Genomic DNA, 11,005 nt, shown 5'->3' with positions numbered 1-11,005 from the left:
ACGAGGTGACATGTACGACAGCATCCTCTAAAGAAAAGAAAAATTGAATAAAAAATGTAGGTTAGTAAAGTAAAGTAAATGTATTGTAGCCTTGAGACGCATGAGTAAGGAAGCGTGAAGGTGTAAGGAGCAAGTTTACTTAATATTTCCAGAAAGTAACCCTTCACCATGTATGCTTATTTGGACCTTCTTGATGAGCATCCATTTCATTTTGACTTCCTTTAACAAAAAAATGTGGTGCTACAAAGTTGTTCTCATTGACATTGAGCACTTATAAAATACTTTTATGCATAGATCATGCGTAATGCATTGATTATGGGCAAACTGAACAAAATATAATACGGTTAGCAGAATAGAGAGCTACTTGTACTGATGTATCAGTTACAACAACATCATAGACACTATAAAAAAAACATGTAGAGTGCTGTATCCCTTTATGATACTCAGAATAGAAAAGAAGCTTATTTTTCAAATATATCAGTTACTTGTTATTGGTTAGTAGATCCTTTTTGAATCTTCTATTTGTGTACTATACAGCCAATTCCATCAAGTAGAAGAAATATTAGAGTTTCATCTGATTAATTCATGTAGTCCTTGTCAAAAGCAAGCTAAAGTGCTACTTAAATAAAATGGTGGGGAAAATGGCAGGAAAGCATCAAGTGAATAATAATAAAAAAAAGCCTTGGGATAACTGGAAATTCATTATGCTTCAAGGTCACCTTTTTTTTTTTCTTTTCTTTCTTTCTTTTTTAGCCTCTGATTAAGACGCGATGGCAAATAGTAAGTTTGTATATATCAGCAGTAAAAGTAAGACTGATAAGCGTTTTGATTAGGCGAGAGTATACCTACTTTTAGTTTTAGCTTACAAGATATTACATCGGAAGGTACAAAATAAACTACATGTACTTAATAGATTCTAATTAATATAATAAAGAATGGGACCCCCAAATTGGGTGGGACGATTCAAACCAAAACAACCAGAATGGCTGGAATCAACAGCAACAACAACCACAAATCACTTGGAATCAACAACAACAACAACAGCCACAGCAAAGTAGTTGGAATCAACAGTATCAACAACCTCAGCAGCAATCACAGCAGCAATCACAGCAGCCTCAGAGCCGTTGGAGTCAACCTCAACCTTCTCAAAACAATAATCCACAAGGCAACTGGAATCAACCTCAACAACAGCCTGCTCAATGGTCTCAATCACAGTCAGCTGAAGGTTCTTTTGGCACCCAACAAAGTAAATGGGCTAGCGATGAACCATCACAGAGCCAATGGAGCAATAATAATGGGCAACAATGGAGCCAACAGCCTCCTGCACCAGTAAACAATACTCAAAGTATAATTGTATACATATGAGTGTATTACTATTAGATTAACAACATATGATAGCTCCACAGGTGATTGATTTAGACTTTGGTGAGATCACCAGAGATCTCCAACCAGATTCAGGTAAGTAATATTGTATGTTTTTTATTGTTCAATAAGCTTACTTTTTCTTTAATAGAGCCTAATGTCATTCGTAACTTGTTTGACAACCCTCACAAAGTCCGTGTTACAATGAGTGATAGCCAACTTGACCCCAATTCACCTCTGTATTCAGTTAAAAGCTTTGAACAATTGGGGCTGTAGGATGCACTATACTAAGAAAAAGAAAAAAACAAAGGCTAAAGCTATTTAATCTAGAAATAATTTGCTACTCAAAGGCTTGTATGCCATGGGATTCAATAAGCCATCCAAGATTCAAGAAAGAGCTCTTCCTTTGATGATTTCTAATCCGTAAGAATTGGTTGATTTCTTTGTTTTAAAACTTGTTAATCATTTCTCGCGTTTATAGCCCAACCAATATGATTGCTCAATCGCAGAGTGGTACAGGAAAGACGGCTGCCTTTGTCTTGGCTATGCTTTCACGCGTTGATTCGACTATTGACAAACCACAAGCGATATGTTTAGCTCCTTCTAGAGAATTGGCTCGTCAAATATGTGAAGTGACTCAGAAGATGGCTCAATTTACGAATATCAAGGCAACTGCAGTCATTAAGGAAAGCAGGCGTAGAACGATTAATGAACAGGTCGTCATTGGTACACCAGGATCAGTTATGGACTATATGCGTCGTCGTTTTATTGATGTGAGTGATATCAGAGTGTTTGTATTGGATGAAGCAGACAATATGTTGGATCAAGACGGTTTAGGTGATCAAAGTATCCGTATCAAGAGCATGATCCCTGCCAACCCTCAAACCTTGCTCTTTTCAGCTACTTTCCCTGATCATGTTCGTAAGTTTGCTAGCAAATTTGCACCTAAAGCAAACGAAATGTCATTGTCTATTCATGAATTAAGCGTGGATGCTATCAAGCAATTTTACTGTGACTGTACGAGTGAAGAACATAAATATGAAGTATTATGTCGACTTTATGAGCTGCTGACAGTCAGTCAGAGTATTATCTTTTGTCGACGACGTGAAACTGCGTTTGAAATTGCTAAGCAAATGCAAGAACAGGGACATGCAATTGCTTGCTTACATGGTGGTATGACGCCTGAAGAACGAGACAAGGCTATGGATGACTTTAGACGTGGTGAATTCAAGGTCTTGATTACAACAAATGTTGTGGCTCGTGGTATCGATATTCTTCAGGTTACTCTGGTTGTCAATTATGATATACCTTTAGATCCTAGAGGTTATCCTGATACTGAAGCTTACTTGCATCGTATTGGTCGAACAGGCCGATTTGGAAGAACAGGTGTTTCTATCATCTTTGTGTACAATGAACAAAGTTGGAAGCAAATGCAGTACTTGGAAAACCACTTTCAACGTCCGATTGAGCGTATACCTACTGATGACTGGGAAGAAGTTGAGCGTATCTTAAAGCCCGTCTTGTAAAAAAAAAAAAAGCTCGCCTCAAAAAAGACAAACTTTGCGCATAGTGAAATTGAGAAGATGATATGTGATTGTTAATCTTGGCATTTATTTGTATTAAGAAAAAAGAACAAAAAATTATAAAAAGATGTATGTTTTTTACTATATCTCTTTTTTTATGAGATGATTTTTTAAAGAAGTGTGTCGTAGTTTCAATTTAGTATTGTTTACACTTTTTTTACTGTTTTAACGCAATGGGCATACAGGCAGATATGAAAGCTGAGGATAAGGTTGAGCACAGCGATGTTGAAGAGTCTGAAGTTGACGAAGAAGTTGAAGATATAAGTGAGGAAGGACTTTTGGATGAAGTTCCAGAAGATACTACTGTAATATTATATATGGTTCATGTTTAATCATATTGTCCTAATACTATATATAATGTTGCTCCTACAGGAAATAGACCTTGTCCACATGAAGATTAGCAATTTGACTGCACTCAAATTAGAGAGATTCAAACAGTTGGAAGTAAGCAAAGAACGCGTCTATTTTATACCTGAGCTAATTCTATTGTTGATAGCACATTTATTTTAGACAAAACTTTATTATTGATATTGAAGGTTTAGAAGGTTTAGACAGCCTTAGGGAACTTGACTTGTATGACAATAAAATATCTCATATTCGAGGATTAAATCACCTTGTTCAGCTCAAGTAAGATATACATATATATATATATCAAGCTCAAAAGACACTAATATGCCATTAGGGATTTGGATCTGTCTTTCAACAAGATCAAGCATATCAAGAATATTGACAAACTGACAAACTTGGAGAACCTTTATTTTGTAAGCAACAAAATTTCCAAGATTGAAAACCTAGACACACTTGTCAATTTGAAGAATCTCGAATTGGGAGCCAATCGAATTAGGGTAAAACAACAACAATAATAGTAACAAAGAAAGAATATCAGCTTATGGCTAATTAGGTTATTGAAAACTTGGATTGTCTTGCCAATTTAACACAACTTTGGTTAGGAAAGAACAAGATTACTAAACTGGAGGTAAATTTTTAATGAAAAGAAGAGCGTTTTCTAATTGTAAATAGAATTTGAGTCCCTTGAAGAATCTAAGACTATTGAGTATCCAAAGTAATCGCCTGACAAAAATTGAGGGTTTAGAAGAACTTGAAAATCTTGAAGAACTTTATCTCAGCCATAATGCGATTACGAAAATTGAGGGTCTTGAGAAGAATGTAAGATATATATTTATACACTTGGTCAAACAACATCTGATGATAATGATGATGTATAGCTCAAATTGACGATTGTTGATATTGCTAATAATGCCCTCACAAAGATTGAAAATTTGTCTCATTTGCCTGCTTTGGAGGAATTCTGGGCAAACAATAATCAATTTGATAATGAGTGCTATAAACAAGTGGAAGAAGAGCTGGGCAAGATCAAGACACTGGAGACAGTCTATCTTGAAGGAAACCCAATGCAATTGAATAATAAAGCAACCTATCGTAATAAGATTAGGTTAGCTTTGCCTCATATTAAGCAGATCGATGCCACGTAAGTGTGTGTGTTCTAAGAGTAATAAAACCATACTAATTTGATGTAGTCCTGTTCGATGAAAAATGAGTGGCTTATGATTGGCCTGATTCCCGACTCTCGCTGTCCCCCAAATATACGCTGCACACACCAAGAACTACACACCCACTTTTTTCTCTTTTTCCCTATTTCCTGTTATTTCTTCCCTTCTTTCTCTAATAAAAATATGCTGGAAACGAATAAACCCTTCATGTTTGGTTCAAGCACTACGACAACAGCGACCTCGAACGGTACAAACACATCACCCCAGTCAGCACAACCCCCACCATCACCACCACCTCTTCCTCTTCCTCCTACAGCGACAACGACGACAGCTACAACAGCAACAACGACAACGACAACGACAACAACAACAACATCACCACCACCTCCTTCACTACCACCAACAACGGTAGGTACGACCACCACTACAACAACAACAGCAGCGGCTACTATGAATACAACACCTGAATTACCAAGTCCAAAGAGTGTCTTGTCAAGGCCCGTCAATAGTTTTTATTACAGAGAAGAAGATAAAGAGCCTTACTTACCTGCATATCAAGGACAGCCAGTACGACTGAACTCTGCTTTTAGTCATGGACCAGAAGACTATGCATATAAACCCAATAGCAGCGGTAGTAGTGCAAGCAATTACACACAGCTGTTACCAATGTCACATCATTATTCTCCACCGTCTGCCAATGTGATGAAACACATGAAAGAAGAATCCCCCATTTACTCACTCAAGAACAATTACAATACCTTTGACGTAGACGAGATAGATAACTGGTTTGATACACAGTATGACGGAGAATTAGGAGATAACAGAAAAGCTAAAAGACGAAAAGAAATGACACTAAAAATGGAGAAACTGAATGCTGAATTTCTAGAAAAGAAGGATAGGTAAGATAGTAATGTAAGCTATTGCTATGTAACTCATAAACCACAGATTATATAATGAGAAATTGTCAGCTATTGATAAAGAATTGAAGGAAGCACGTAAAGGTATTATTGATGACTGTTTATTAATAACAAATCATAACTGTATATTAGATGTACATGCAACGTATTTGGATGGACTAAGGGATTTAGAAAATATGAGACGAAAAATGATTGATGATGGTCAACTATTTAGAGAATATCAAAAGCAAGTGACAGACCATCAATTTCAATTAGAAATATACCAAGCAGAAGAAGAATACTTGGTAAGTTTTGAGTATAAATGCGTGTGTGTGTGACAATGAAGGGTGAACGATTCCTTTTGTATAGCTTGAAACGCAAGAAATAAGAGAAAAGTTATTTAGTGTATTGGAAGAAAAGAGACGTAAATTGAAAGAAGATAAAGATAATTGTGATCTAGCTTATGGTAAGGAAAAATAAGATGATAATATACTTGTAGTGACACTTTATTTTAGATGTCGTACTGGACTCACAGTCAAGATTACATAAACGTAATTTGCGTAAAAGAGGAACAGAGAATATGGAGAATAAAGCCAACAAGAGAAAACAAATGAATGATATCCTTTTTATTATAATTATACTAACCTTTTCTAATCTTCATCTTCTTAATATTATCCTTAACCTTTATCATACGCCCGGCACTTGTCTTCAAGTTGAAAGAAGAGGATATCAATTCTGATATGCAAGCAATACGAAACGTAAAAAGGCTATATAGTGTACATTCATTCCCCTCTTGGACTCAGTATTATTCATAGGCGTTACGGTCATTTTCATCATCCATCACATCGTCATCTTCACCTCTACCGAAAAGAAATCATACAATCAATAGCAGCAATAACAACAATAGTAGCAGTAGCAGTAATAGTAATAGTAGTAGTAGTAATAATAATGCTAGTAGTATCACCAGTAGTAGCCATAGTAATAACAACAATAATAAAAAGAAATGATTCGTTTCTATTTATTGAGTTGAAACAAAAAATTGTGATTGGACAGTTTAAGTTTAGTGAATTTTATGCACTGTAAGCAATGGAAAGTGTAAAGTGTGTGTGTGTAACAGCTACTCAACAATTGAAATGAAAAAGAAAAAGAAAAAAGGGCTTTAATGAAAAAAAGAAACCTATTGTATTTTTATAGACACACACATGTTCATTGCCAAAGGGGGTGAGGAAAAAAAATGAAAGAGGGATTATATGTGAGCGGAATGGGAGAATTTATACCCCGTGACCGCGTACAGAAGTAAACGCCTTGTATCGCTTTTTTTTTGGTTTTCCCTCCTTTTTTCTTTATTTTGATTACATATGGCTTCTTCTAACTTTTACTGGAGAGCAGGCAGTCTTCTTGGTATTGTCAAAACAACAAAAGACTATCAATAGGAAGCTCATGAAAAAAACTTTAGGATTAAGCGGTATCGCACTTGGGGCATATGGCTCACATGGTCTTTCCAAAGTCGTTGGAAATGATGAAACCAAATTAAAGGTAAGAAGAAACAAAAGCATAATAAATAGTTGAAGGATGAACCAATCACACTTTTTTTAAATATATCAATACAGAATTGGAACACTGCCGCCCATTATCAAATTATTCAAGGTGTCGCTTTGTTAGCGATATCATCTATTCCAACCAGTGTTCGACGCATTCATCCTGCTGCCCAGCCTCTTATCATGGGAGGAACCATCATGTTTAGTGGAACCATCTACTTGTTGACACTAAAAAGAGAAAAATTCCGAGCACTTGGTCCAGTCACGCCACTAGGTGGGTTGGCAATGATGGCTGGTTGGGCTGCTTTATTATTATAAATTTTTGTTCTTTTTGTTCCTCCTTTTCTTTTTCTTTCCCTTTTTTATATATAAAAAAACAAAATAAAATGAGTTTGATATTGGAACAACCGATAAAACCAAAAAAGACGACCTGGAAATGGTGGCAGTCGAATAAGCAGATGGATCTGTCGATTGATATCTCAGATGAGAATGATTCTATCACTCCATCTTCTCTTGTTCCTCAACGATCAATTCATTCTAGAGAATCTGAAGATATAGCATCCACAACATCTATTAAGAGTAAACCTTGGGTATTTCGACGAGAGGAAGATAGCGCACTTGCAGAACAAGAAGAAGAAGAGGAAGAAGAGGAAATACAAGATGTCAAAGATGATATAATCATGCCAGAAAACAGTATAGAAGGAAATGGAAGTAGTAAAAATATCCAATATTCACCCAAATTACATCTTGTTCCTTCCATCACCTCATCTACTATTCCAGTTATCAACTATAGCTTGAATGAACCTCGACGAAAGAGTATAGATACATTCTTTTTCCCTGGACTAAGAGTAAGGGCATATATATTTTTATAGAGTTTATTTTAATCTTGAACATATAGGCTCGTTTTGGTAAATGGGTTAGCAAAGAAAAGGTCTAGGATGGTATAGAGCAAATCAATAATCAGCTCCTTTGGATCTTCTTTCATTCTTCTTTTGCGATATTCTCTTTTTAAAGTCCAACCTGTTTTTATTCTGTATATCTTGTCTAATAACTATTATTAAACCTCATGTTACACTTTATGCAAAAAAAGCCCCCCAAACTCACAATTGTTTGACTCTTCTTAACGTCGCTTCATCCGGTTCTCTGGGTACTGCCACTGCTTGTTTGATCGTAGTCACTAGTTTATCATAGCAGTCTTGAACATTTTTAGATTGTGAACGAGTCTTGTCAGAGGTGATGATCACTTCGTCATCTTTACTTTTTTTTACATTAGGCAGAGATCTTAGTGTATCTCTGGCATACTCTGGAATCCATGTTGCTTTTGAAAGTGATAGTCTCAAGTCCACCTTAGTATTGACTATATGTCATATTAGTTAGTATACATATACAAATGTATATATTTGTATACCTTTATTCACGTTCTGACCGCCTGGACCACTGCTTCGGCTAAATGATACCGTCGTATGCTCTTTAGGAATCTTTTGCTTATTAAATGACTCTATCCATGCACTTGCTTGCTCATAAGACCAAGGCTTAGATGAAACATATCGTTTAATGATGTTTATGCTAAATGACAATCTTTTTGAAATGAGCAAGACCATGTCAAAATACTTTTTTTTTTTCTCTTTCCGAATGGCTTTTAAAAAAGACCCTCAATATAGAAAATATGCCTCCTGCGTTTCATGACATGCACACACATTTAATATAAAAAGACACATATTTCTTTTTGTTTCTCCATCTTAAAAAGGGAAAGATGCACATCGACGTTGTTTATTATTAAAAATTAATTGACTTCAAACAAGACCTTAGGCAGTAGCTTCTTCCTTGCCTTCTTCCTTGGGCAATTCAGATAAATGAGCCTTGAGGACTTCCATGGCTTCATTGATCTTGCTGTCTAAAGCCTTGTGGTCTTCGAGAAGGTTCAACAATTCACCGTTATCCATTTCTAAAAGCATACCAGTAATTTTACCGGCAAATTCGGGTTGTTGGGCGTTAATAAGGGGATAGAGACGTTCACCAAGCATTTGCTTTTGGGCTTCAGGGGGAGCAGCAGCCAAGGCGGCAGCGGTCAATGGAGCAGCAGCGGAAGTATCGGCAGCCTCAGCAGCAGGAGCTTGACGAGATTGGTTAGCGTACTTGCGCTGACCAGCAGCACCACCACGAGGAGCACGAGGTTGACGGGGAGGACGCATGTTGTTGTTACTGTTGGGAGCAAAGCCTTGGGGAGGGAAACCAGGAATGGGTTGTCCTTGTTGAGGAGCCCAGCGAGGACGAGGCATCATGCCGTTAGGAGGGAAGACAGGACGCTGGCCTTGAGGCATGAATCCACCAGGAGGAGCATAGAACATGGGGGCGCTAGGCATGTAGCCAGGAGCACCAGGCATGGGAATGCCTTGTTGCATACGCATTTGACTGCGTTGGGCCATCTGAGCTTCCAATTGAGAACGACGAACTTCCTTACGTTGAGCAAGAGCAACATAGATAGGCTTGGAGCCAATCATGCGACCGTTCATCTCGGTAACAGCCTTGGTGGCTTCATCAGGAGAAGAGAAGCAAACGAAACCAAAGCCCTTGGAAGTACCCTTTTCGTCGCACATGACCTTGGCAGAGGTGATGACACCATAGACAGAGAATTCTTGGCGAAGTCTTTCGTCATCAATATCATCATCCAAGTTCTTGATGTACAAGTTGACACCTTGATACTTGGCAAGTTTTTCAAGCTTGGCTTGTTCATATTGTCTACGGAGTTCTTCCTCACGTTCGTTCTTCTTTTGAGCACGGGCAACGTAGAGAGTCTTTCCATTGTGCTCGGTTTCATTCAATGCATCAACAGCCTTTTGGGCGTCTTCGTGCTTTTCAAAGTTGACGAAACCGAATCCCTTGGATTTACCTTCTTCATCTACTTGAATAAGGGCAGAGGTGATGGCACCGTATTTGCCAAACATATCTCTCAATTCCTCATCAGTGACGCTTTCATCCAAATTCTTGACGTAGATGTTGGTGAAGTTGGCTCTGATTTGTTCAATCTTGGCTTGACGTTCCTTCTTGGGAATGTGACGACCAACATAACTAAAGAGATAATGAGCATTCATTCTCTCGCTCTCTTTAACCCCTCTTCCCCTTATACTTACACTTTCTTATCATTCAAGAGCATACCGTTAACATGCTTGATAGCGTTATCAGCAGCTTCTTCGGTTTCATAGTGAACAAAACCATAACCCTTTGAGTTACCATTTTCATCCAAAGCAATCTTGCAAGACAAAATGTTACCAAAGGCCGAGAAAGTGTCATGAAGAGCCTTGTTATCGATGGTAGGATCAAGGTTCTTGATAAAGACATTACCGGAGCCAGTCTTACGGAGAGAAGGGTCACGTTGAGACCACATAATACGGCAAGGCTTTCCCTTGATCAAGGTGTAGTTCAAGCTTTCCAATGCACGTTCACCTGTCAAAATATGAGTTGCTTGATTCTAAACTATTGTTTTTATATTTACCATCAGCAATGTTATGGAAGTTAACGTAGGCATAACCCAAGCTACGACGAGTGACAGCATCACGACAGACACGAATGGAAGCAACAGGACCGATCATGTTGAACATTTCAAACAACATGGCTTCAGTGACTGAAGGATCGAGTTCACCTACATAGAGAGAGGCAGAGGGAGGGGTGGTGCCAGCAGGAAGAGGAGAAGCTTGAGCTTGAGCAATTTGTTGTTGCTGTTCAACTGAGAGCTGTTGGACAGGAGGAGTAGAAGTAGCAGCCTCAGCAGGAGTGGCAATAGGAGAAGTAGTAGACATTATGATTTCGGGTTTTTTATCTATTTTATGAATTTTTTTTGTTTTTTTTATATGTTTAATTTGTCAAATCCACACAAAAAGTTATTGAAGATTAGACAAAAAAAATATAAGAAAAAGATGAACGGCGAATAAACGTCGAAGTAGGAAGAAAAAAAAGAAGATAGAGAGAGAAAGAGAAAGAACCAAAAAATTATTTTTTTCTGGCCCTATTATATCAGCCTATTCCGACCCATACACCACACATTGAGGACAAAAAATTTTTAAGTTCGGAAGTTGGTTTCACTCGATGATTACTTTAAATAGTTAAAAGAAAGAGAG

The 11,005-nt window shown here is 37.5% G+C and overlaps 8 protein-coding genes across 8 annotated transcripts; 6 read left to right on the top strand and 2 right to left on the bottom strand.

Moving 5' to 3' along the window:
- Positions 1-619: 619 nt before the first annotated feature.
- Positions 620-1,642, top strand: RHIMIDRAFT_13795 (uncharacterized protein). Its single transcript, XM_023605646.1, has 4 exons — positions 620-780; positions 834-884; positions 935-1,458; positions 1,514-1,642. The coding sequence occupies exons 1-3, from the start codon at positions 771-773 to the stop codon at positions 1,363-1,365; spliced, it is 492 nt and encodes a 163-aa protein (XP_023471629.1). The 5' UTR covers positions 620-770; the 3' UTR covers positions 1,366-1,458; positions 1,514-1,642.
- RHIMIDRAFT_285090 (DEAD-domain-containing protein) lies at positions 1,392-2,888 on the top strand (the record flags this gene model as incomplete). Its single annotated transcript, XM_023613240.1, has 4 exons — positions 1,392-1,458; positions 1,514-1,634; positions 1,693-1,785; positions 1,844-2,888. 4 exons carry the CDS (start codon positions 1,392-1,394, stop codon positions 2,886-2,888), a joined length of 1,326 nt encoding a protein of 441 aa, XP_023471628.1.
- A 230-nt stretch (positions 2,889-3,118) lies between these two features.
- Positions 3,119-4,496, top strand: RHIMIDRAFT_233340 (L domain-like protein; the record flags this gene model as incomplete). Its single annotated transcript, XM_023607937.1, has 8 exons — positions 3,119-3,250; positions 3,318-3,389; positions 3,442-3,572; positions 3,628-3,790; positions 3,847-3,921; positions 3,966-4,112; positions 4,172-4,434; positions 4,484-4,496. 8 exons carry the CDS (start codon positions 3,119-3,121, stop codon positions 4,494-4,496), a joined length of 996 nt encoding a protein of 331 aa, XP_023471627.1.
- RHIMIDRAFT_13774 (uncharacterized protein) lies at positions 4,129-6,540 on the top strand. Its single transcript, XM_023605643.1, has 7 exons — positions 4,129-5,355; positions 5,402-5,457; positions 5,506-5,657; positions 5,722-5,818; positions 5,868-5,969; positions 6,046-6,110; positions 6,168-6,540. The coding sequence occupies exons 1-7, from the start codon at positions 4,493-4,495 to the stop codon at positions 6,357-6,359; spliced, it is 1,527 nt and encodes a 508-aa protein (XP_023471626.1). The 5' UTR covers positions 4,129-4,492; the 3' UTR covers positions 6,360-6,540.
- A 273-nt stretch (positions 6,541-6,813) lies between these two features.
- RHIMIDRAFT_184916 (uncharacterized protein) lies at positions 6,814-7,187 on the top strand (the record flags this gene model as incomplete). Its single annotated transcript, XM_023605840.1, has 2 exons — positions 6,814-6,888; positions 6,963-7,187. Coding segments are annotated over 2 exons (300 nt in total), but the record flags the coding sequence as incomplete, so codon positions are not given.
- An 89-nt stretch (positions 7,188-7,276) lies between these two features.
- RHIMIDRAFT_233337 (uncharacterized protein) lies at positions 7,277-7,827 on the top strand (the record flags this gene model as incomplete). The annotated part of the gene is made up of 2 exons (XM_023607936.1): positions 7,277-7,738; positions 7,789-7,827. The coding sequence occupies 2 exons, from the start codon at positions 7,277-7,279 to the stop codon at positions 7,825-7,827; spliced, it is 501 nt and encodes a 166-aa protein (XP_023471624.1).
- Positions 7,828-7,990: 163 nt separating this feature from the next.
- On the bottom strand, positions 7,991-8,350 carry RHIMIDRAFT_187664 (peptidyl-tRNA hydrolase domain-like protein; the record flags this gene model as incomplete). Its single annotated transcript, XM_023605888.1, has 2 exons — positions 7,991-8,247; positions 8,299-8,350. Coding segments are annotated over 2 exons (309 nt in total), but the record flags the coding sequence as incomplete, so codon positions are not given.
- Positions 8,351-8,695: 345 nt separating this feature from the next.
- RHIMIDRAFT_243910 (polyadenylate binding protein) lies at positions 8,696-10,687 on the bottom strand (the record flags this gene model as incomplete). Its single annotated transcript, XM_023609999.1, has 3 exons — positions 8,696-9,959; positions 10,022-10,334; positions 10,384-10,687. The coding sequence occupies 3 exons, from the start codon at positions 10,685-10,687 to the stop codon at positions 8,696-8,698; spliced, it is 1,881 nt and encodes a 626-aa protein (XP_023471622.1).
- Positions 10,688-11,005: the final 318 nt, after the last annotated feature.

Source organism: Rhizopus microsporus (genome assembly GCF_002708625.1).
Source record: "Rhizopus microsporus ATCC 52813 unplaced genomic scaffold scaffold_1, whole genome shotgun sequence".
Lineage (NCBI taxonomy): Eukaryota > Fungi > Mucoromycota > Mucoromycetes > Mucorales > Rhizopodaceae > Rhizopus > Rhizopus microsporus.
The sequence above is the reverse complement of the archived record's forward strand: the minus strand, read 5'-3'. Positions and strand labels throughout refer to the sequence as shown.